Genomic DNA, 23,340 nt, shown 5'->3' on the forward strand with positions numbered 1-23,340 from the left:
ACCCAAATAGAAGCAGTTTTATTCACTCGTGCTTATCAAACAAGAAGTGTTGCAATGCTTTTAGTATAAATTAATAATATACACACAGTATATGCCGACCGCATTTTTTTGTATGTTTGCGAAGCGAGCGGCTCAGCACAAACATTAGGTGAGCGATGCGGTCGAGTTTCAGTTGTGCAAGAGATCGAACAGCGAAAAATAGGGACAGTGCGAAATCTCGGCAGAAAGAACTTGCGCTGGGCTGGCTTCAGCTGCTCTCCGAAGTAGCGGTGGGTTGAGAGACGGTGCCAGTCCAGCTGCGATGTTTGCAGTCCTTTATAAATGCACTGATGCAAGGACGACGGAAGACACTTTGGCGGGACCACACTGCCGTCGGTCGATCGCCACGGCACCGCCATCACCGGTTTCTGTTAATCTTCATACCTTGGCAAGAAAGAAAAGGCAACGCACGTTGTTATGCATGTAATTTTTTTCTTAATTATGCACATATATGAAAAATGACCGGCGCCGGCAATGTTTAGTTATCGCTAAGTTATGCATCAGTCAGTCCGTGCCGGCACAATTCTGCAGTAATACATATATATATATATATACTGTGTCCCAAACTCATGACGTCACTTCACGTGAAGCTAGCTTGCGGTGTGCATGCCAAAGCGACCTAGCCGCGGCGTGCGCAAATTTTTAATCACAGCGTGCAGGGCAGGCGTTACTAAGCAGTGCGTGAAATAGACAAAGGGGTAAAAAGGGGAGGAGGGGGCTGACACAAGTTTTACTCGTACAAAAGATCACAAGTGCGCCCCAAAGTAAACATGTCAGCGCTAACAAGAGTGAAAAGGAAGGGAGAGAAAGCAACGACAGCAAGGCTGATCAGCCTCGCACTTTTCACAAAGGCAAGGGATATATTCAACAGCCGTAGATGGTCTGGGATAGTTGACTGATGAAAACACTCGCGACCTCATCGCTACAGGCGGAAGGGCCGTACCGTACCTTTCTTTTTCTTTTTTTTTTCAGTTATGACCCGCACTCACGCGTCCAATCTCATGCAAGCGCTAAAATTATTGTACCCAATCCGCCCAACTAAAAAAAAAAACGTGTTTTTGTCGTCGCCCGAAGTATAGAAAAGAGAACAAAATTGTAGATTGATTACTGCCAGGATGTATACTGAGTGCAATCACCGCCATTTCACCGCTAAACTTAATCCGAGCATTTTCTTTTATAAACCAACAAGCGCGGCTCAACGTCGAAGTCGTTAACGACTCCTGCAAAGTACGGGCTGCCGCTGATATATATATTTTTATTTGGCTCTACAAAGGGTCTACGTTGGAATCGAGAGGTCGACGGTCCAACCCCCAACTCGACCACTGACGCATATCGTCTCTTTCACCTTATTATCTGATGATCGGTGACGGGTCGTGCACGGGCGGAACTCGGCAAAACACTGGCTGTAACATGGTTGACTATACCCAAACGCACTTCGCTATGTTAAAAAAAAAAAATAAAGCAATTTTTTAACGTCACTTCCCGTCTGATCAGAGCGGTCGCAGCTGCTCAAGGAAAACCGGTAAACCTGCTGGCCGAAAAGGCACGCACATATCTGACTATAGTCGTATACAACGTAAGTCTGCAGTGAAGCTCCGCCCACATTCAGCCTCCGCGCACAGAATTCCTCCACGACAAAAAAGTAGTCCGCTGGTTTAACGTTTCTTGTTACGTAAACAAGAAGCTTACCACAAGAAAAAGAATTACGAGCTCTAGAATTTTGGTACATGGATTGTTTGATGTAGTGAAACATTAAAAGCTGATTTCGTTTACAGTTACGATTGGCCAGCGGAGTAATACAGGACGCTGCGGACCATGGCCCAGTGTTAGCAACTGCTGTTTTTTTAAGTTGTATCCTACTATACAGTCAAGTACGGTAAAAGTGAAATGGATTGACGGTCGACACTAACGTCAGACGTACACTTATGTCAGGCGTACACTCAGAAAGGAGTAAAAAGGGAGTAAACTGTCCTCTAGCGCACACCCCTTTTATGAAAGGGTCTGCGGAGAGTTTACTCCCATATGGGTGTATTGGCGTTCGAGTGCACGCTCATGTCACGCGTGCCCGTGAAAATGCCCCTTTTGTTTTTGTTTACTTTTTCCTTTTCTACCCGGATTAAGCACTAGCCAGGGCAGGTACAAAGAGAGCGCGGTAAACAGTGCACGCAGCATCAACGTACGTTGTCCGATTTGGGTGAGCTTCTCTTCCAGCTTGTCTGCCAGATCGCTGCCGGCCTGAACAACCGTAGAGGCAGTGCGACTGCAAGGGGAGGGTCGGTGCGATGGGAGGCCGACGGTTAGTGCACGCTGTGCAAATGTCATGTGCAAAACAGTCGCAAAAGCAAAGCCATATACGCTGCAGGCACGTAGAGGTACCCGAAGGAGTTTTCGGGCGACACAGAAGCCACGAAAAATGTCCCAACTTTCTCGCTGCCTCGAGGCGTGGCCTAGGTTATTCAAAGGCTATATTGTGCAGCTTGCTTAAGTGCAGAGCAAGCCTTTAGTTCGGGGCTGCAATTTTACAATGCTTAATTAAGCCTTTTCGTAACTTCCGTGCTCCAAAAAGTTGCTCGGGCACCCGTACGAGCTCACTCTGTCAGTCGTCAAAGACCGTTAAGCGCCGTGAAAGTTAAGCCTGGCCTCAGCCAATAGGAGACCGAATTCGCAAAGGAATACCACTTCGCGATTGGCTCTCGCCTTAGAGGTATGGTGCAAATAGTTACCGTAATTTGGTGAGTGAATAAAGTCTTGGCCGAATCGCGGTTTGGTGAATTTGGCCCGATTTGTAAACGCCAGACTTAGCTTTTCACAACGATGGGGCAAGGTGTTAGCGAGATTAAGAGTCAAAAGTGTGGTTCGCTTTGGCTAAGCGAACCTGGCCCTGAATCGGCTGTATAGAATGGAGTGCCGTGTAGTAACTCGATATTTCGCGCAGCTGGCCGCGCTATCGGTCATTCGAAAAGGTCGACTCAATTTCAAGATTTGACCGTCCTTGATCTCGTTAGACACTGAATGCAAGCAGATGCATGCGTCACCTACGCGTTTTGGCACGAAATATCAACAGCGCTCCATGACTTCTCAGTAACAGGGATCAATTCATTTGACCACCCACAGGTGACGCAACAATTTGTAACCTCCAAAGGCAAACATCGTGCCGCATTTCAAAGCATAGGACCTATGGGAAGTTTCAAAACTAGTACGACGAAAGAGACCTGGGAAGACATGCTAAGTCATTCACCATGGCACTAATGCATTGCGCTGGCTAGCCAGCAATAGTGTGTTGTGGGTTCCCGGTTATAAGCTGCCTTTCAGCAATACTAACGTTAAGCGCCTGTGTGCGTGGAAAGTATAAATGAACGATGTGATCAAGCGCACTTCTGCATTCACAGTAAAAATGCAAAAAAAAAAAATACCAGAGCTGCAAGAACTCGCATTTTTTTTTTTTCAGCAACGACAGCAGCGCGTGCGCAGCCAAAGCGAAGACCACGGTGCCTAGTTGCTTGTGAGAGCTGCCTCAGCTGTGACGTTAAGCATATATATACAGTCAGAAACAGTGCATGACCAAGCGTTAGTGGCTTCCACGCGTCAGTGATTTTACTAGTGCTCGCTCTCACACCAGCCACAGTGATCAGCGACGCGATTTCTCAGCTCTAATATCTTTCTAAAAGCTTCAGTTGCGGGGCGCCATCTAAAATAACCCAATTAGAGCACAAGAAGATCAAGAGGCAGCGGTCATCATATCGCCAAGGGCCATTTGGTGCAAGCTGTGCTTTCAGCTGTAATACACTTTACGGTGCGTGTGAGCAAGCACCTTCATTGTTGAAGCCTCACCTACTCACTCACTCACTCTCACTCACTCATTCACTCACCCACGAACAATATCTACGCGTGCGTAGTCCTGTAGAAGTAAATGATTTAGACCATATATGCGCACCAGGTACAACCGCGTACTCTGTATATCACGTGGACAAAGAAATTGCATTTGTGCAGTACTGTCTGCCTTTCGATCGAGTTTCAAACAGCAGAACCACAGTTGGAGTTAATCCTTGAATGCATCGGCAAACATGCATGGCCATGCCGTCCACACCGAGGACTGAACGCTGCCGTTTTGAAATGAATGGTAGCGCAGCATAGCCTCTGAGATCCGAGTACAATTCGATGTCAACGCACAGTCACGGTCGGTCTCGGCGCGCACTAGCGAGCGCGTCGAGACCGGCCGTGGCACAGTTTACCAGTGACATCGGCCGGTAATTGACACACTTGTATCTTTTTTTTTTTTTTGTAGCTTATAAACACCACCGTTTTCGGTGACACTTCTCTCTTTGTCCTTATAATGTCTTAGTCCATCAATATAGGCCTACTTCTGTTTGTCCTCAGTGACCCTTGACCATGACACGTATAGTTCACCTAACATGTAAAATCCAGCGCGATTTGAAGGTTATCATGTTCGTTTCGGCTAAGTGTATACAATACTTTTCCTTGTCGAACAGTTGATTGGTCTGCAATAAAAACGAACCTGCAGGATAGACGAATCATTCGGCTGACCAAGTTCGTGTATTCTTTTCAGCCTACTCGCCAAACTAATCCGCGTTGGAGCAGTTTAGTTCGAATAGGTTAGAGGCCTGAAGTGATCACGTTAGCGTACACTTAACCAGAACATAGTGGCGCTCCCTCTTCTTTGACCACAGATACTGAAGCTTTAAGGTTCGGATGGATTGCATTAAAGAAAAACAGTCATGGTTAGGTTACGACAACGTAAACGTCTTTGATTTCACGAAGGTGTGAATGCGTGCGTTGTGCCCACAGTATACACAACGCGCTCGGAATTTGTCGCAAAGGCGAGAAAACATGAAACATGGATTTCGATACGCGAAGTGAATCGGGTCAAACGATAGTGTTGCATACACATCGGAAGCCTTTATTGCCTCGCGGAAAGATTACTCCAACAAATGCACATATCAAGCTGACAGCCATCATCTTGCAGGCAGCGCTCACAAGGCATGCGCCAAGCAAAAAATAAAAAAAGGCAGAAGTAAACGCAGCAGACTTGATCAAAAGTTACCTAACTCGACAACGACTCAGTAGACTCCCGTAATCTCATTTAGTTCTAAACGAACGCAAACACAGCCAGATGTCTCCCTCGGTAACATCGTCACCACGTGCCACGAAATTTCGTGGTCAAGCAAGCAGAATCTCGATTAAACAATAAACAAACACAAACAGTTCTTCGAAACGCAACAAGCCTTATTCTGCGAGGTCGGGGCTAACATTATACTTGAATAGAAGATGCTTAAACTACAATACTAGCTTTGTTGGCAACGCTAGTCTGACCACATTCACCTCCGAAACTTCGCAAATTTAATTCGTGGCCGCCTTGCAGTCGTACACCAATAAATCGCGAAATGTGTGACGCACTCAAACTAGTCTTACACACGAAAATCACTGAATCCAGCCTATAATCGCAAACTAAATGCACGGCCAACAGACACCAACAATTAAAATACCAAATTAGACACTGAGTATCATATTAGTTGCTGTGACACTGTTTTCAACCCACAAACGCGTTTAGACGATGCTGCAAAATAAGCTCTGCACGAACATCGCGTTGAGTATCTAGACATAACTCGCAGCGAGAAAGGAAGCCACTGAACGACTCCAGTGTATCTCTTAGCACATGGGTAAACTGCGCAGAGAATCTGACCTTAACTTCTGCACACTAGCCCACGCGCGAAATATAAAATATGTTTGAGTCTCTTACAAACAAAAACACCTTTAGAACCTTGAGCAGCACAAAGAGTTTAAAAATGCATTGTTGTATCGGTCTAAACGTAGCTGCAATAGGGAATCAATTAATATGTTTTGTTCACATTAAGAAACGCTATAGAGGAGCGTATCGGTCTAAACGTAGCTGCAATAGGGAATCAATTAATATGTTTTGTTCACATTAAGAAACGCTATAGAGGAGCGCTGTTTCCAGAACGGTGCCGATAAGTGGTGCAACTCGCTAAATTATGTCCCATTTAAGACACTGGCTGAAACGTCAGCTACGCATGTCGCCGTTCCTTTCGTTCAGACATTTCGCCTCGCACTTGTACTTATAGCATAACACACGATATAGCAGAGATTCGCTTAGTATAACAATCTGGATGTGTGATCACGAATTAAACAAACAAGGATCTCGCTGGCCTTTACGTGTTTACGCATAAACCGAAAAATGAATTCTCCACATAATCGTGAATTTGCACGTACGGATAAAATATTCGTTCGCGTATTCTGCAATCCGATGGCAGCGACGAAATTTCTCGCACCGCGTTTCTCTCCCAGTAAACTTCAGTGCAAGGCTGTACATAAAGAATGCCCACCAATGCTACCAAGAATCGCGCAAATGCAGTCCTGTTATTCGTGTTTACGCCTTGCATATACGCATAGTTCACAGAACCTTGTAAACGCATAGTAATCTGGCCTCTTAAGACGCGATTCTAGCACCGCGGTATACGACGCCCAACGACATGTCGCGGTGCAGCGCATCTGTACTCCCACTACGCACACTATCACATTGGATCGATGCAAAGAGTCTACAGAGCGCAGCATTTAGTTCGCAAGGATAACCCACAGGTACCAGCAACAAACAACACGAAAATATGGCCCCTCACAGCCTGGCCACGATGTGAACGCCCCTCGGTCTCGAGTCTACGGCCAACGGTCGTCCCCAAGTTGCAAGGCTAATTGCGTCGCTCTCAAGACTCTAACGCCAACGATCCTGCTATCACAATCTCAGCAGCGGCCGCCGACGGAGGCATCGTCCGCCAACCTCACCGTTCCTCCCAGCTCGACCGGCACGCACGGCAGTCAGCACGTTGCACTAAACTACCAGGCAGAACACGCACGGGCGGGTCAGTTCCAGGAACGAGCAGTGAGGACGCCGCCCCCGCTGGAGACGCCTGTGGGTCCCAGCACAGTCTGCAGCTCTACGATGTAGTTGATGGCCATCTTGAGCGTCTTGATCTTGGACAGGCGGCGACTGCCGTTCTGCAGGCGCGGCGGTATGGCGCTGCGCAGTCGGTCCAGGGCCGAGTTGAGCCGGTGCATGCGACGCCGCTCCTGGTGGTTCGCCAGCGACCTGCGCCGCTCCAGTTCAGCCTGGGACAGCGCCCGCTTGCGAGCGCTGCTGCCGCTGGACGAGCGTCGCGCCAGCGTTGACGACGACGAGGCGCCGACGACAGAGGCGGAGGTCGCGTCTTCGTCCCCCTCCGCTGGAGATCGGCCGCCGGTGGGAGTCGCCGAAGAGTAGCCGGCGTCCAAGCAGTCGGGGCAGCCGCCGAAAGCGCAGTCGTAGGCCGCTGCAGCGGCGTTGTAGAGGAACGATGAAGGCGGTGCGTCGACGTAGCTCCGGTCGTAGACGGAGTACGAAGGCGTGCGACGCTGGTGTTCTGATAGGACTGAGCAGGGAAGCGCCAGGTCGTCGAGAGGATAAAAGGAGGCCGTTGCGGCGACGTCGGGATACGGCGGCCGGTGCATCAGCACTGCCGCCGACGGGTAGCAGCGCTCGTAAGCGGCCCCAGCAGAGGTGGAAGGCTGGCGATGCTGGTACGCTGCGGACGCATCCAGAGCCGCGACTTCAGCGTCGGCGAACATGGGTGCGACTCGGCTTCTTCTTTCTAGTGCGACCTCCAGGACAGCGTGCGACCAAGTGACTCGACACGGGCACGCACTCTCCACCGAACATGCGGTGCTGGCCCAAGAACTGAACTCGCCATCGCTGGCTCTCTGCTCTTTCCGATCTCGCTTTCTCTCTTTTTCTCCTCTTCTTCCTTGCCCAGTTCGGCGATGAGGAGCGTCTGCGGCCGCAGGCTGCAACCACAGCGGTAACAACAACAACACCGCCCGAAGGCACTCTGAACTTTGTCCCGCTATGCAAAGGAGCTCTCCTCGGGAAGAGAGGGAGAGGAGGAGGGGTGAGGGAAGGCAAAGGAAGAAGCCGTTCACGTCGCTTCGGCGTATGCGCTGTGGCCACGGAGAGGCTGGTGCGAAGGGCGAGCAGACACGCACGCTGGCCGGAGGCGCTCGTGTTTACTTTGCACGGTGTTGTGCGCGAGAGAGTGCGTTTGGTGGTGCTGGCTCTAATTATAAAGTCTACGCTGTCGGGAAGAAAAAGCATCCAGAGAGAGACAGCGGAGGCGGGCTTATTGGACGAACGTGCCTGGGCGGCCAACGGCGGCCGACGAGCTTCCCCCGTTTTCCGCTCTCGCTTCTTTTGCTGCGCCGACGCCAGCGTGGCGTGGCGAGCGTGGCGCGAGCAAGGGAAAAAAAATAAAGAAACAACAAAAAGAACGGGCGGAAAGAGGAGTGGGGGGGAAAAGGGCTCCCCAAAAGCTTCGTGTTGCTTCCAACGCCTCGGTTGCAGCAGACGGACTCTGAAGAGAGCACGTTTGGCAAAACATCGCACGCGCAACCGCGCGGCAGCTTCTTTAGTTATATACGAAGGCCCCGTCAGCCGATCGGAAGACATATAAAAAAGAACAAGGCAGGAAGAACGGGGTGGACGGAGGGGTGGCCGTAGAAGTGCACAGACGCCCAGTTAGTAGGAGCCGCCCCTTCAAGCCCCCTCGCCGGTTTCTTTTTGCTTTCCTCAGAAGTTTTTATCTCTTTGTCGGGACGGGGTACAGACAGCGGAAGACTAATAAGGGTAAGAGTGAGTGAAAGAACGCGGCGTCTTCAACACAAAAGAATAATCGAAGGCGCGTGCGACTCCGTCCAAAAAGGTCGATCCCCACACCGTCAAGAGGCCAGTTATGAAGCTCATAATCAAAAAACGAAAAAAAAAACTCGGCATTCTCCAACATGCCGACAGAGACGCCGACGCTAGGAGAGTGCAAGATGGGTAGGAAAAAAAAAAGGGGGGGGGGGGGGGGGGGAGGGGAAAGTGTTTTCGCTCCCTAACGTGCGGTATCCATGTGCTTTGTAAACGAGACCCCCCAGCACACGCCATCCCCCTTTCTCCGCGTAAACTTCCGGTAAACGCGGTTTATCAGTTGACGCGCGTGTCCCATTGTCTCTATTCCCTTTCCGGGGTCCCCGAGAGTCACTCGCGGCCAGATGTCGCCCGCGGCAAAGCGACGCACCTGTATGATCTCCCAGCTTCTCGACACCTCTAAAGGCGTAGCGCCACGGCTCGCACGAAGCACAAGGCAGAAATGGAAAGACCCAAGGGGAGAGAAAAAAGGCATATCCCGCTCCGTCCACACATGGTTACGTTTCGGAAAGAGCCGCGCGCGCGTCGCCCACCCATGCCGCGTTCCCGAGGTTGTTGCCCCGTCCAATTAGGCGACACCGCCGCCCCCTTGGTCGTTTACTCGGCACCGCAAGCTGTAACAGCGTGCACAGCTCGGCACTGACACCAAAGAAAAGAAGTTAAACGGTACGGTCGTTTTCGCGAAAAGCAGCACGCTTGTTTTCGGACACCAAACACTGAAGATGCGTTTTTTTTTTCCTTTTTTTTTTTACGCTCCAAGTCGCGTGCTGCCTGTATCCGTCCGTGTACCTGCTCCCGGCGTCAACATATGGGACGACCCAAAGCAGGAACGCAAAGCTCGTTCGCTGATATCGACGACACATGTGGCGCACTTTACCTGCCCAAGGGTGTCGGAAAGCTAAAAAAGAAAGGCGATCGGAATCTCAAGCTGAATGCAGCGTTTACGCGAGGCTCGACCCCAGACGGCGCACGACTGGCAGGGAAATGTGCGCGTTGATTGTCAAGGGTTTCGAGATGCGCTTACGAGACCTGGGAGGTCTCGCCTTTAAGCGCGCCGCGCTGTCGGCGCGTAACAAAACCGACGCTGCCAGTAGCGAACCATCTGGATGTCGGAAAACAAGCAGCGCAACGCGTTGTAGCACTGTTCGTTGGCTGCACCTTTCTCCCCGGGCCCACAAGGTCGCAATATAACTGCAAAGGCGGCCAGTTTAAGTTAAAGACTACTGGTTCAACTCCTTGTGGAAGTACAGTCGTCCGGATTTACACTGAAGAAAAAAAAAAAGACCACGTAAGCTGACTTTCTGTGTGCCAAAATTATAAACAAACAGAAACGGCCCCACAGTGTTCCGTAGTAAAGGGCATATCGACGAAGAAAATAAAACAAAAGACATTCCGAAACTACAGCATTATGCTACTAAGCTGTTTTCTGCTAAATCGTAAAAGAAAAAAAAAAGGCGCAGTTATCATTGGAAACGAAGCGCAGTACACGACTTTCTTCACTTTTCACAGCTACGTGTTTTTTTAAGGCGCACGATAAATTTCTCCTCCGGGAACGAGAAACTGTTGTGTGCTGCAAGCACCTAATGACAAAGCGGATTCCGCCACCAACAAAACCCCTCCAACTAAAGGGAGAATTTAAGCCCTGATATAAACATGCTACATCTGTAAACATCGCTGAAAAATATACAGGTTCGCGTCGTTGCTGGTGTGCAGGTGTCGCTGAAGTCGGTCAAGTCTAACAACGTCTCAGTAATGAAAAATATCGACAACCCAACTTCTTCTGAGCGCGCATGAAGGTTACGAGCAGGCAGAATATTTTGCAAAAAGAGGGAGATTACGTAGAAGTTCATTTACCTTAAAACTTCAAGTGGCATTTGACTGCGCATCACGAAATTGCGATCCCCCGCTTACTATTGCGGAGGGTATCCCAGCTAACATGCACAATGAGGATGGAGTAGGACAGTGAAGCGCCCTACGCAGGTGGAACCACAAGAATGATGTTTGCGGTGACATGTATTTCAAAGCAGCAGAATTGGACAACGAAACCAGAAAACGCATATTACACATGCCGACAGCGCAGTGAGAATTTTTTGTATGCTCCTGGAAAGGATCCACTTTGTGTGGAGTAGCGAGCATTTTGTTCAATTATGCGTTGTGATCAGGCAACATTAATTAGCCAACTTTAAGATTTCCCCTCGAGCATTTCCGATCATCATCATCATCATCAGCCTGTTTACGCCCACAGCAGGGCAAAGGCCTCTCCCATGTCTCTCCAATTAACCCAACCCTGTTCTTTGCCAGTTGCGGCCCCCGTATCCCCGCAAACTTCTTAATCTCATCCGCCCACCTAACTTTCTGCCGCCCCCTGCTACGTTTGCCTTCTCTTGGAATCCACTCCGCTACCCTTGAGGACCAGCGGTTATCTTGCCTTCGCATTACATGCCCTGCCCAAGCCCACTTCTTCCTCTTGATTTCAACTAGGATATCACTAACGCGCGTTTGTTCCCTCACCCACTCCGCCCGCTTCCGATCTCTTAGCGTTACACCTATCATTTTTCTTTCCATAGCTCGCTGCGTTGTCCTTAAGCTGAAAAAAAAAAAAATGTAAAGGTTGCAAAGTGTATACATGCTAGGCCCAAACGACGAAAGAGCACAAAAGAGCCGGAAACCGCGTAGCAGCAGTACTAAGCTTAAAGAAAGACTACAGAGTCATGCTACATGCAACTGAAATGCTGACAGAACGATGAAAACGAAGTTACTCGTAGAAATGCGCCTCTTATCTCCTCCCAAGAAAACATTACGCGCCCTCTTCACAGCGGATGACCTTCCGTCTGAGGCACCTGAAGGAAGAAAAAAAAAAAAAAAGCCGGCAGAACGTTGCTAAAATTTTACGGAGTACGGAGTACGCGAAGAAAAATAATTTTCCCGTCGCCCATGGCGCACAGCCTTTTAAACAGTGTGTGACTGCGATTCCAAGGTGAAAATGAATTCGGTTTTTCGACGGTTTCTGTGTTACGTAAGGCTTCGCCACTGACTGATCACCCATGTACAAAGACACGAACCCTTCTTCCATCCTCTGCACACGGAGTGAAAACACTCCCGTCACTAACCAGCGCTGTTCATCATCCTTCGGATTACACTGGGTCTCATGTGTCGGTGCCGTCAGATTGAGTAACAGGGCCACTCAACTGTAGAAAAAAAAAAGAGCACCGGCTGACATCGCTTGCTATTGCACCTTCCTTACCCCCTATCCTACAACACTTATTTTTTATATATATTTCTTTTCCGGAGCATGTGAGTGAGCTTACATGCCGCGAAAATAACGGCGCCGTCTCCGCTGACAGAACGCATGAAGCTTGGTTTGTCAGGACGGAAGCGCAAACCGCCGCGTTTTTCGAACGACCGAAGCTGTGTGCCTAGTGATGCAAAACTATCGATAGTACTATCGATACTATCGAAAGTTGATTCACTATCGAACTATCGATGGTAAAAAAGACTATCAATAGTACTATCGATAGCGCGCTATCGATAGTAAGTACTTTAGATAGTAGTATCGATAGTACTTTCGATAGTTCTATCGATAGTACAATCGATAGCCGTATCGATACTACTTGTTATATATAGTTCTATCGATTCTATAAAATCAACCACGCGTACCCACTGCATCCTAAACTTGGTTTCCCGAGTGTGCAGTATGGAGATGATGGTATGAGTATCTGACAGGACTCGCCGGTTTTCGCGGCCTACGCGTCAACGAGCTCTGCAGACGTTCCCTAAGTTGCTGGATAAAATGTTAGCGTGCGAATGTCCTAGTTGCGAAGCATGTGTGCTAAAAGCATTTCTGCAGGGGTTACGTCAGCAAGACGACGTCTGCTGTGCGCGCTGGTGTCGTGTAAGCCAGCACAACTTGTGCTGCTTGTTCTTTCATCAGATGCAGTTCCGGGCATTTTTCCCAACTGTCCCAGTGCACGTTAAAGACCACAGCTGGTCGAAATTGACCCGGAGACCTCCACTACGGCATCCCTGATAGCTTGAGTCTCTTAGGAACGTTAATTCTCATGAGACCGTGAAACCAATCAGGTATCGCAAATGTTTTGGTTATATCGCTGGCCAACAAATGCTAATATCAATATTGTTACTACCGATAGTGTTACTAGCGATAGTACCGCTATCAATAGCAAGACTATCGAGAGCGGTACTATTGCGAGTAATACTAACGATAGCAACATTATCGACAGTAATACTATCGATTCTACTATCTATAATAATACTATCGATAGATTACTATCGATAGTACTGCTATCGATAGTAGACTATCGATAATACTATCGATAGTCTATCGATAGTAGCACTATCGATAGTTTCAAAAAAACTATCGATACCATCGATAGTCAATTTTCCGATAGTTTTGCATTACTATACACCTTTCCAACCTGGGCGCTGCCATATTGTTTCCGGCGGCGGAACCGGTTTCCAGCAGTCCAGAGAGGAGGCGTTTCGCCGCTTCCACCGTGTTAGCGCGAGGTGCCCACTGCAGTCCAGGGAACAATATGGCAGCGCCCAGGGAGCCCTTTTTGGAAAGTTCTATACACTGTGCCTCTTCTGTGTCAGTGACTATGATCCACGACCGGGAACGTTCGAACAAAGGTGCCAAAGCGATTTCTTTGTGTGACTGTGTGCGCTCTGTTCAAGAGGCGCCATTGGCCGCCAAGGCACCCTACGCGCCGTCGAAGAGAGCCATGATGCGTTTAGCTTCCGTTTTGCGCCAGCCGACCACCAGGTGGCAGGGCGGCACTAAAGACGATACCAGGCACACCGAAGATAGCCCTAAACCAATGTTATGTCAAAAAAGAACCTTATCAACCGAGTTCCGGCAGAGCGATTAAACAATTTGATTCACGCGAAGACAGGACACTCCGAACGGCGTTATTAGAGGCCTTTAGCGTACCGTGTTACCGATAAAGGAGTACCGAGAGCCCAACTGCGTATGCCGCGCACAGCGTACCGTAAAAAAAGTTGGCAGTGGCTTTAGTGACGTCATGTGGCTCAGCGCCGGCGGCGAGGCGCACCAGCTGTGCGCATTGACGTCACTCGCGCATGCGCAGTATGGTCGACGGAGGGAGCACGCGAAACGGTGGCCAGTGTAGCTCACGCTACAAAACGCGCCCGAAAAGACTTTTAGCATACAGCAATCCCGTACCGTAGTACCGGGAGTCGTATACCAACGAGCGCCGCTTCGTTGACGCTGGCATGATTAATCTGAACCTAAGTACATGGCGCGAACAAAAAAAAAATTGGATGGCCTTTTTTTGGGTTTGTAAAATGAATAGCAACACAGAAAAAACAGCATAAAAAGAAAAACAGTTACTCAAAAGCGGGTGCCGACCCGCAAGTCTTTGCGCGGTAGAAAAGACCCCAGCTGGGCTAAAAGGTCTAGACAAACAGGATCATATATTTTAGTTTATCGTGGTAATGGCAGGCTGTTTGTTTTTACCGTCTGGATTTGGCTTTATATCAGCAGGGTCATTTGTCGTGCATTCTGTATACTTGTCGCACCAAACTTCCTTCTCGGCCTTGTTTCCAACATGCTTGTTCACTTGCAAATACATTTTTCAGCGTTTTTGGTGTATGTATACAAGCATTGCCGTCCGGCCGTGGCAGCGTCGACTGTCGGAGCGCATGTACTCATTCTGAAATTTTTAAAACGAGTGCACATTGCAAGTGGGTCTGTGAGTCTTTGGCGAAGTGGAGAAGGATCAGTAGTAGGACAAGTTGACGCGCTACAATCGGCATCGGCGGCTTTTTCATGCAATATGAACATGACATTACACGGAGGTGTAGAAACTTCAATCTGAGGATGTGTCAGAGTTTAAAGGTGCAATAAAGAGGAATCTGAACTCGTATTTTTACCGCGGGAACTCGATCTACATGTTCCGAGCATTCTTAGAAACTTCGAATTATTCTCCTGTGCGGCCGATTTCCATAATTTAAATCGGATTAAACGTCCCTGCTCTCGCCTTTTTTCGAACTCGCCACACACGGTAGGAGGAGTCAATTAACGCGTAGAGTGCCTTTCAGGCATTCGCGCGGCGGCTTCGCTTTCGCTTTTATTTAGTTTTTTTTTAGTTTTCCGTGAATAAATAGACCCAGTCAGAGGCTACACAGCCGCAAATTAGGCCCACGGAAATAAAAATACGCGTGGACTTTTTGCTTTTGCCGATCGCTAGGTATCACTCCGCCGATGGCACAGCCAACGTTACTAGATTTGGGCAGAGCGGCAATCCACCGCGGGAGTGTTGAAAGGTTGGTTGACTCCTTCTGTCGTCTGTGGTGAGTTAAAAAAAAAAAAAGGCAGGAGCCGGGACGTTTAATCCGATTTAAATTAGAGAAATCAACCCGCCGCGGTGGCTCAGTCGTTACGGCGCTCGGCTGCTGACCTGAAAGACGCGGGTTCGATCCCGGCCGCGGCGGCCGAATTTCGATGGAGGCGAAATTCTAGAGGCCCGTGTACTGTGCGATGTCAATGCACGTTAAAGAACCCCAGGTGGTCGAAATTTCCGGAGCCCTTCACTACGGCATCCCTCATAGCCTGAGTCGCTTTGGGACGTTAAACCCCAATAAGCAAAACGGGAAATCGGCCCCACAGGACAATAATTCGGAGTTTCTAAGAGTGCTCGGAATGTGCAGATCGAATTTTCGTGGTTAAAAGACGAATTCAGATTCCTCTTTAGCGCACCTTTAAAGGCAACATGGCCAATTAAGTGAGCGAGCTGACAGCAAGTGCAAATTTCTATTTGAATGAAGGCGTAATTAGCCGTCGGCCTTATGCTACCAAAAGTGCGCCGCGATACGCGTGGTCGCCTCCGGTAAATAAATTGTGCATGTGCAGTCGAGTTCCTGATACTCTGTAACGATAACACGGTACACTAAATGTCTCTACTCTCAACACCCGCCTTCGGTACTCTGGCCTTCCCAGAAGTAAGGTACATCACGCTTTGTACATTTACCAGTACCATATATCGGCGTTCAAGATCCTGCTAAAGTCCACTGGGCTACCCTTAACCCTTCAACAAAGGATACTCTCACAATCTTCCTCTACACTACCCCCTTCATTTGTCCTTACCTCCCAGGCTCCAAATAACTTTTTATCACAGTCTGTGTGCTTTATATATGCAACAACCTTCGAGGCGTAGGCAGCCAATGAACATGCTTCTCTCATAACTGTCATCGATCGTAGAGCGGGAAAGTCGCAGGCTACTTGCTGGTCACCGCAATACTTTGTTAACAATACGCTGTTTTCGATGAATCTGCACATGCGACGTTACAGAGGGGTACCGGAGCGGCCACTATACACCATCTTTGTCACTGTTGAGCCGTTTTCACCTCAATGTGGCATGCCTTTGTAATGGTGGAACATCACATTTTTAAAAGAGATAAAATTCCTGGGTTTTACACGAAGGAAGACGTCGATTCAATTCCCATGCGATTGCACTAGCCAAGCACTAACACGGGCGTTCAGCATTTTTCCTCGTCTTACTAATAGCCAGTGCCAACTTAACTTTTTGCTTACCGCAGGAAAAGGAGCATATACGCTTTTTGCTTTACTATGTCAAAAATTCGAACTGAATGATTTCAATAGGCACGGTAAGAAAAGAGTTAAAGACGATGTATAGCGGGTCTATTGCTAATGTCGTACTATCATCGCCAAAAGTTTTCGGATATTAGATCCCCCCTCACACACACACGTACGCACACAGAAGCCAGAACTGCCGTGCCACCTGTGAAAGCAGCCTGGAATAGAGTCTGCATACGTATGCACCATGCAGCACACGCCAGAGTTCTACTATGTTCTCACAGAATGCGCAGCAATTAATATTTACTGCCGATCAGGCGTTTCGCAGAATACTGACAGTGCGTGTGGACTGTGCACCGAGTGGGTTGCCCGAGGCGGCACAGTCATGGTTCTGCTGCAAAGCTCGAACTTCAGGATCACGTGCAAAGCAGAAAAAAAAAAAAAACTAACGAAGCTGCTTTAATAACATGCTCAGCGTGTACAAGGTGCCATAGCAACTGTAAGCAGGTATTTCCATTAAAGTACACAAAGAAAACGAGTGATCGTACACACATTAACATGACAGCAGAGGCTGAACAAGAAGCATCGTATTTCGCAGGTTGCTCACACAGTAACTATTTCTGTGAACCTAGAAAAATATTAAAATAGACCGAAACTTGTGCTAAAACAGCTTGCATAAAAAGTAGCCCAGCAGTGCACCTATAGAGACACAAGGAAGCATTTTTAAGATGTGAATTTTAGGCACTGCAGTAAGAAGAACGGAATCCTGTGAAACAGCTTAAAGGGACACTGAGGAGAAATTGAAGTTCGCTTGTGTCGACAGAATACCAGCTCCTGATTACAAAAACGCCACTCATACTGACAACAAAGCTCTTGTAACGTAGAAAAGACCAAGAACCAAAATACAGGTATCGCCGCCACAGGCCAAACTCGCAAGTACAAGCGTGATGACGTCATAGGACAAAACAGTGTTGCTAGAACCAATGGTTCTAGCAACAATCGGACCCGAGAAGCCACAAATCACTGAGGCGCAGCCAATACATGCGCAAATCTCCTTGACATCGCCAGATGGAGTCACGTGCCCGGCAGCTCGCTCTCACCTGCAGCATCGAGACCAATCAGCGCCAGCTCACCAGCAGTAGGCGGGCTCCCGGTATTCAGCTAACGGTAACAAGGTACACGGTATGCTAAAGGTGTCTATTTGGGAGAACTTCGTTGACGACTTCGAGAACGGGATCCATCGTAATGCTGGCAAAACGCCGGTGCAAACGTACGCGAAGCGACTGTAACGACGCCCGCAATAGCCGATAGATGCCTTCAACGTGCGGCCGGTGGTAGCTTTCTTTTCGGCTGCTGCTAGGCCGCTCTGCTGGCTGCCAGAAATCACGGAGTCTGCGTTACGTCATGTGCACGTCGTGTTTCACGTCACTTAGTCCTGTGTCATCATAAGAGAATCCCAAGTTTTTTCAACTTCGAATCCAAATTTCTTAGAAATAAATGCATCTTTCGCTGCCGGCCAAGTGGCAACAAAGCCATGAAATGCCGAACTATCGGATTTTGCTATAAAAAGATATTAATAGTGCTCTCCTCACTGTCCCTTTAAAACAAAGCCGTGACTTCGGCTTAACAGACTCAACCGAAGAGAATGAACTATCAGACTTGTATAGAAACCACTAGAGATTAGACTGACAACTGCCACATCTGCTATCCCTTCACAACATTCTGAACTGTCAAACTGCAAGATTCAAAGAACTGCAAGGATCAAAACATGAACTTGTGAAAATGGTAGAGATCTTACTTCGGAGAACAGATAGAGCAACATGAGCGTACGCAACTTTAACTGTTCACAAAATTTTTTCATGAAAGCGAGTTTAGTATGCAAAATAGACTAAGCCAGTGAGTTTATCCTAATGGTGCAAGTACTGTACAGGATCATCCACTCTTAGGGTGGACACGCAAGTGCATGGCTGTGCTCTTCAGAACACCAATGTGTCCGATGTGGCTGCACATCGAAGCAGAGAGGCGCAGGCAAAGAGGAACTTGGAGATGCTGCATGGCATGGTCTGCCACTTTGCTTCAACAAGCGGCCGTCTGAGGAGCGCGGCCATGCGCACACTTGTTCACCTTAAGTGCGGATGACACCGTACATACACAACATAAAGATTAAATATTCTGTCCTCTTTAAGCGCTTCAAAATGTTGAAACGTAAACTACAAATTGGTCTCTTCTAACTGCAAAGATTTGCGAAGCTGTGCATGAGAACAGTAAACCTTGTGTTCCTTGAATGTTGTATATTTTTATTTACTATTCACCATATTCTTTCCTTTATCCATTCTTCTAGGTTTCATGCGCTTCTGCTAAACTTTATTTTCAGACGTGACCTATTCTGTCTAAAGTTGAGATCATGCAACAGTTTCGGGAAGAGCGCATCTGCGCATTCTTAATCGTATCATAAAAAAAAAAGAAATGGGGGTGGAGGGTGCCTGAGGGGGAAAGATCCTATCAAGTGCAATACTGCTAAACAGGTTCCTACGGACATGTCTATCATATCCCTTAGTACCAGTCAACATCATCACCATCATCAGCCTGACTAGGCCCACTGCAGGGCAAATGTCTCTTCCATGTGTCTCCAATTAATCCTGTCCTTTGACAGCTGCGGCCACCATATCCTGCCAAACTTCTGAACCTCATCCGCCCATTACCTTTCTGCCGGCCCCTGCTACGCTTGCCTTCTCTTGGAATCCACTCCGTTACCCTTAAGGACCAGCATTACACATCCTGCCCAAGCCCATTTCTTCCCCTTGATATCGACTAGAATGTCATTAATCCGCGTTTGTTCCCTCGCTCACTCTGCCTGCTTGCGGTGTTTTAACGTTACACCTATCATTTTTCTTTCCCTAGTTGGCTACGTTGTCCTTAACTTAAGCTGAACCCTTTTCGTTAGCCTCCATGTTTTTGCCCCATAGGTGAGTACTGGTAAGATACAGCTGTTGTATACTTTTCTCTTGAGGGATATTGGTAAACTGCCATTCATAACCTGAGAGAACTTGCCAGAGCCCTCCACCTGATTCTTATTATTCTAGTTATTTCCCTCTCATGATCCGGATCAGTGGTCACTGCCTACCCTAAGTAAATGTATTCCTTCATCACATGCAATGACTCACTACAAATTATTATTAACTGAATGGCAGTGAAACTTTCTTAGCATCATGCACACCAGTCCTTTTCATTTTCTACTTCTGTTTTATCCCACAGCCTATTTTCAACAAATTAAACACAAAACATGAATAAGTGATGAACATGCTGTCCTTAGCTTGCTCACTGGCCCTGGGCTTCCTATGCCCCCATGACATCTTGTTTCGTGAAGGCCATTTTAACCTCTCCAATTGACGCACGGCCTTGCTTTCAATAAGCACACTCGTTCTGTTGCAGCCGCTTTCAAATGGCCTGTCCTTCGTCATAAATATTGAACCCCAGAGAAAACATCGCGCGAGACCAAAAAATAATAAACACATACAACTGTATCGGTTCACGACAATGTATATTGAGCGCGTAGTTACAGAAACAAAGCAGTGATAGCACCAAATGCTCGAAGTTCAGACAAAAAAAATTGTCACAACTTCCTGGTGAACAACAGGTGTTGCAGCTTTGCTAATGCTGCAGCATGAGAGTTTTAATATTTGTTAAAAATATGTATTTATTTAAGCTACGCTGTTAAGTAGGATATAATTTTTATGCAAGCCACCGGATTATTATTTGATAAATAAACTGTTCTCTATTTTTGGAGTGCACGCTGTAGATAGATTACAATGCAAGCAGCGAGGAACTGTACAAGGTCTATAATCTGACCCAACAGAGGAGTTTTCAACTCCCGAACACGGCAATAGTTAGCCTCCAGCTAGGGATACCACTAGCATTACATGCTTTACTCATGCTACTGGACAGAACAAAGCATCCATTCATGTTTTCCAATGTTACCATAAATACACAACTTTTTCCACACTCGATTTCAGTCTACATTATTATTTATACAAAGCACCCACAGCTTCAGCAGACTAAAGAGGGAAATAAATGGAATACACAGATGCTGCACAGTAAGATTGCAAGCAACAACACCCTGGCTTCACTGCTTACTGACTTCTTAGTGTGTCACCAAAGGGATTACGTGCAACACCTAAGAGCATTGCATGAACACTAAAAAAAAGCTTTTGATTCTTGCATCCTTCAAGTAATGACATCTCTGAAGCAACAGAAAAAAATTTTAGCGCAGTGAGGATCAACACCATGCAAAAAGTGCAGCGGAGATTAAAAGATTGAATGCCAAGCAGTAATTATTATTAGCAGCAAGGATGCAACGCTCTCTCTCTCTTTCTGCTATATGAACTTTATTATCACAGTAGAAGTTTGTAATTGCTGCAGCCATGACACATCAGTCACAAACTTGATCACAATAAAATAGTAGTATCACCACATATAACTTGCACAAATACTACACTGCTCCATAACCACTACAGAAACCAACAAAAGAACACAAAGGTGTGCCGACCATTATTCAAAGCACAGCATAAGCATGGTTCACGTTAATCGACTAGAAAAGCAAAGCTCAGAGAAGTTTAGCTGCTTTATTTCACAACTGGGGAGGCTCGAGAAAAATCTCCCAGCATGAAAATCGGAGTGCTTTAACCAAGAAAAGCTGCAAGACTAGAAGCAGCAGTGCACAGAGGGGCAACAGTTCTCAGAAAGATGCCGCAGACTGAGTGGTGAGGATGGTCTGTGCGCATGTGCGATGACTTACGATCCAGCCTCCTGTTCCTGTCCCAAAGCATCGAGGAAGAGTCCCATCGGTGTTCGCTTCAGCCCAATTGTCTCAATCTTGTTTGTCAATTTATTCTTGATGTTGCGCAGCCGCATTGATGCATGGATGAACACCACTGGAAACGGGAGGAGCATGATTCACTATAAAATGTAATTCTTTGCAAGGTGTTCACCAACACAAGGCAGAAGAGGCTGTTCATCAACCTGACATGGACTCTGCCATAGAGTACAAAGTGTCGAAGAAACTGCTTATCAACTCATCACATGGACTTAACCGTAAAACAGGATGAGTTATCACTGATATGATGAGCTGTGTTGACATGCTCACACTTCTTCAGAACACAAAGTAGCAAACCACTTTGGAATCCTCTTACTACCAACATGCTGCCTAGTTTAAAGCAAGTAGTGCATATGAGGGATGCAGTTTCATTAGGAAGTAATTACTAATCAGCATCCGCCTGTGTGCAGCCACACGGATACAAAGGAAAGCTGCACAGCTTTCTGTAGCTATCTCCGAGCCCAATGCTTTATGGCGCGTAATATGTTTCGGCGATCAAAGTTCGGTGCCACACAAGCATATGCAGTTTGTCACTCATACTCACACATAATGGGCAAGAGGATGCCAAACAAGAACACCACCACAGATCCGAGAACATGGACAATGAAGTAGCCGCCTAGAAATAAGACAGCCAGAGTTAGGTATCTTCCGATGAGCACGCAAAATCGCGGTTCAGCTCGTCTACTTGAGCTCATACCCGACAAAATGATCAGGACGCTGAGCACCGGGTGATCTCTCTTGAACCGCGTAGCAGCCCTCTTGGAGTTGGTGACGTAATAGAACAGGCCGAACGCTACGGCCACAGCAAGCATCCCGCAGAGCATTTTGGAAGGGTGCAATATTCTGCGACAGAGTGAAAGGAAAATATAATGCATTGGTAACGCCATGCCACGTGCGAGCGAGGCATACAAGCTAGCTAGCCTGAGCAACCGGGAAGACGCTGACAGTCACTTTAAAAACATAGTCCTCAGGCCTCATTGCAATGTTATGGTTCGTGACAGTTTCTCTTCAGCGTCGTCTTGCAGAATGCGTGGTTAGCTTTTGGCACAACGTATAGCGACAGTAGGGCTAGAGTTTGTACAACGATTACTTGCTGTCTGACATCCCGCAATCTGGCAATGAAATAGTGGAGCGCCAATAGGCGATTTCAGCGGGACTTGGCCGAGTGCGTGCTCGCAGCTGTTTGTGTAGCTAAAATTAGGGTGGTGTCATCCATCCGCGACTCACCCGACGCCGAGAAAGACTAGGATGGCGAGGACAAAGTAGTTGGACTGGTAGTACAGCAGATTGTTGATGACCCTGTTTCCCCATTTGTCCACATCCTTGACGTTGGGAAACTGAAAGCGGGCAGATTCGAGAAGAAAATCATCTAAACTCCGGAGCGGAGCCACCTCGACTTCGTTCGCCATTTTGAAGACAAAATATCGCTCGACGCGCCCCCTTCAACGTGGCATGGGCTTGTTTCGGTTTCGGTTACCCTGCCCGAGGTAATGCCCTGCTCGGCCCCGCCCTTATCCGAAGCCAGGGTCTCTAAACGCTGCACTTCTTAATGGTAGTGCAGCGTGAAGGGAAAAAGTGCAAAAAAAAAATATTTAGAACTTGGGAGCATGAGCGCGGATCATATACATGAAAATATAATTGCACGACGTTTCGTAATGCGGACGTTTATAAAATAATACCCCCAAACAGATGGTTTTTGTTGTTCCCTAAACAGCTACAATGTTTTTATTTGTTTTGCTGAGGTTCCAATTACGGCAGGGGTTTTTATTTATTTATTTATTTATTTATTTAAAAGGCGCCAAAAGCAAACGGCAGAGAACACACGAGACACATGTACACGTATGTGCACCCAACTATAACAGTTTATTTCTTGTTGCACAGAACAAGCAAATACGGCCTGTCGAATTATCAAGCTTTTGAGGCTTTTCCCTCGGCCCTCTTCGTATTTTGTGATGAATAAATCCTGGTAATATTATTACTGTTATTTAAAAGTTTGACGCGGTAGCGTCCGGGCCGGCATGGATGTTTTGAAACGATGTCGCTGGCGAATATCGAATCGAATTCAGATGACAACCTTTCCTTAGACTGTCTTCAGTTAGCAAG

General features: G+C 47.5%; 1 protein-coding gene across 4 annotated transcripts; it reads right to left on the reverse strand.

The window, feature by feature from the left end:
* Positions 1 to 22,671, reverse strand: Jwa (PRA1 family protein Jwa). 4 transcript variants are annotated; one of them, XM_089570836.1, is made up of 6 exons: positions 22,465 to 22,671; positions 21,935 to 22,080; positions 21,782 to 21,853; positions 21,160 to 21,295; positions 2,220 to 2,299; positions 1 to 423 (listed from the first exon to the last, which is right to left on the reverse strand). In XM_089570836.1, exons 1-6 carry the CDS (start codon positions 22,644 to 22,646, stop codon positions 398 to 400), a joined length of 642 nt encoding a protein of 213 aa, XP_089426962.1. In that variant the 5' UTR covers positions 22,647 to 22,671; the 3' UTR covers positions 1 to 397. The 4 variants fall into 4 exon arrangements, 2 of the variants coding, with proteins under 2 accessions (XP_089426962.1, XP_089426963.1); XM_089570837.1 differs by lacking the exons at positions 1 to 423; positions 2,220 to 2,299 and adding an exon at positions 16,733 to 16,772; XR_016288714.1 differs by lacking the exons at positions 21,160 to 21,295; positions 21,782 to 21,853; positions 21,935 to 22,080; positions 22,465 to 22,671 and adding an exon at positions 6,927 to 8,944.
* Between the last annotated feature and the right edge of the window lie 669 nt (positions 22,672 to 23,340).

Source organism: Amblyomma mixtum, chromosome 2 (assembly GCF_055824585.1).
Source record: "Amblyomma mixtum isolate Tamu chromosome 2, ASM5582458v1, whole genome shotgun sequence".
In the NCBI taxonomy this organism is placed as follows: domain Eukaryota; kingdom Metazoa; phylum Arthropoda; class Arachnida; order Ixodida; family Ixodidae; genus Amblyomma; species Amblyomma mixtum.

Excerpts from the sequence above, each read along its gene's own strand:
- Jwa (XM_089570836.1), bottom strand. The coding sequence starts at position 22,646 with ATGGCGAACGAAGTCGAGGTGGCTCCGCTCCGGAGTTTAGATGATTTT. Across the intron at positions 2,300-21,159 it reads CAGGAACAGGAGGCTGGATC|TCGCACTGCCTCTACGGTTG; the intron begins GTAAGTCATCGC and ends CTCCCCTTGCAG. Across the intron at positions 424-2,219 it reads GCTCACCCAAATCGGACAAC|GTATGAAGATTAACAGAAAC; the intron begins GTACGTTGATGC and ends TTTCTTGCCAAG.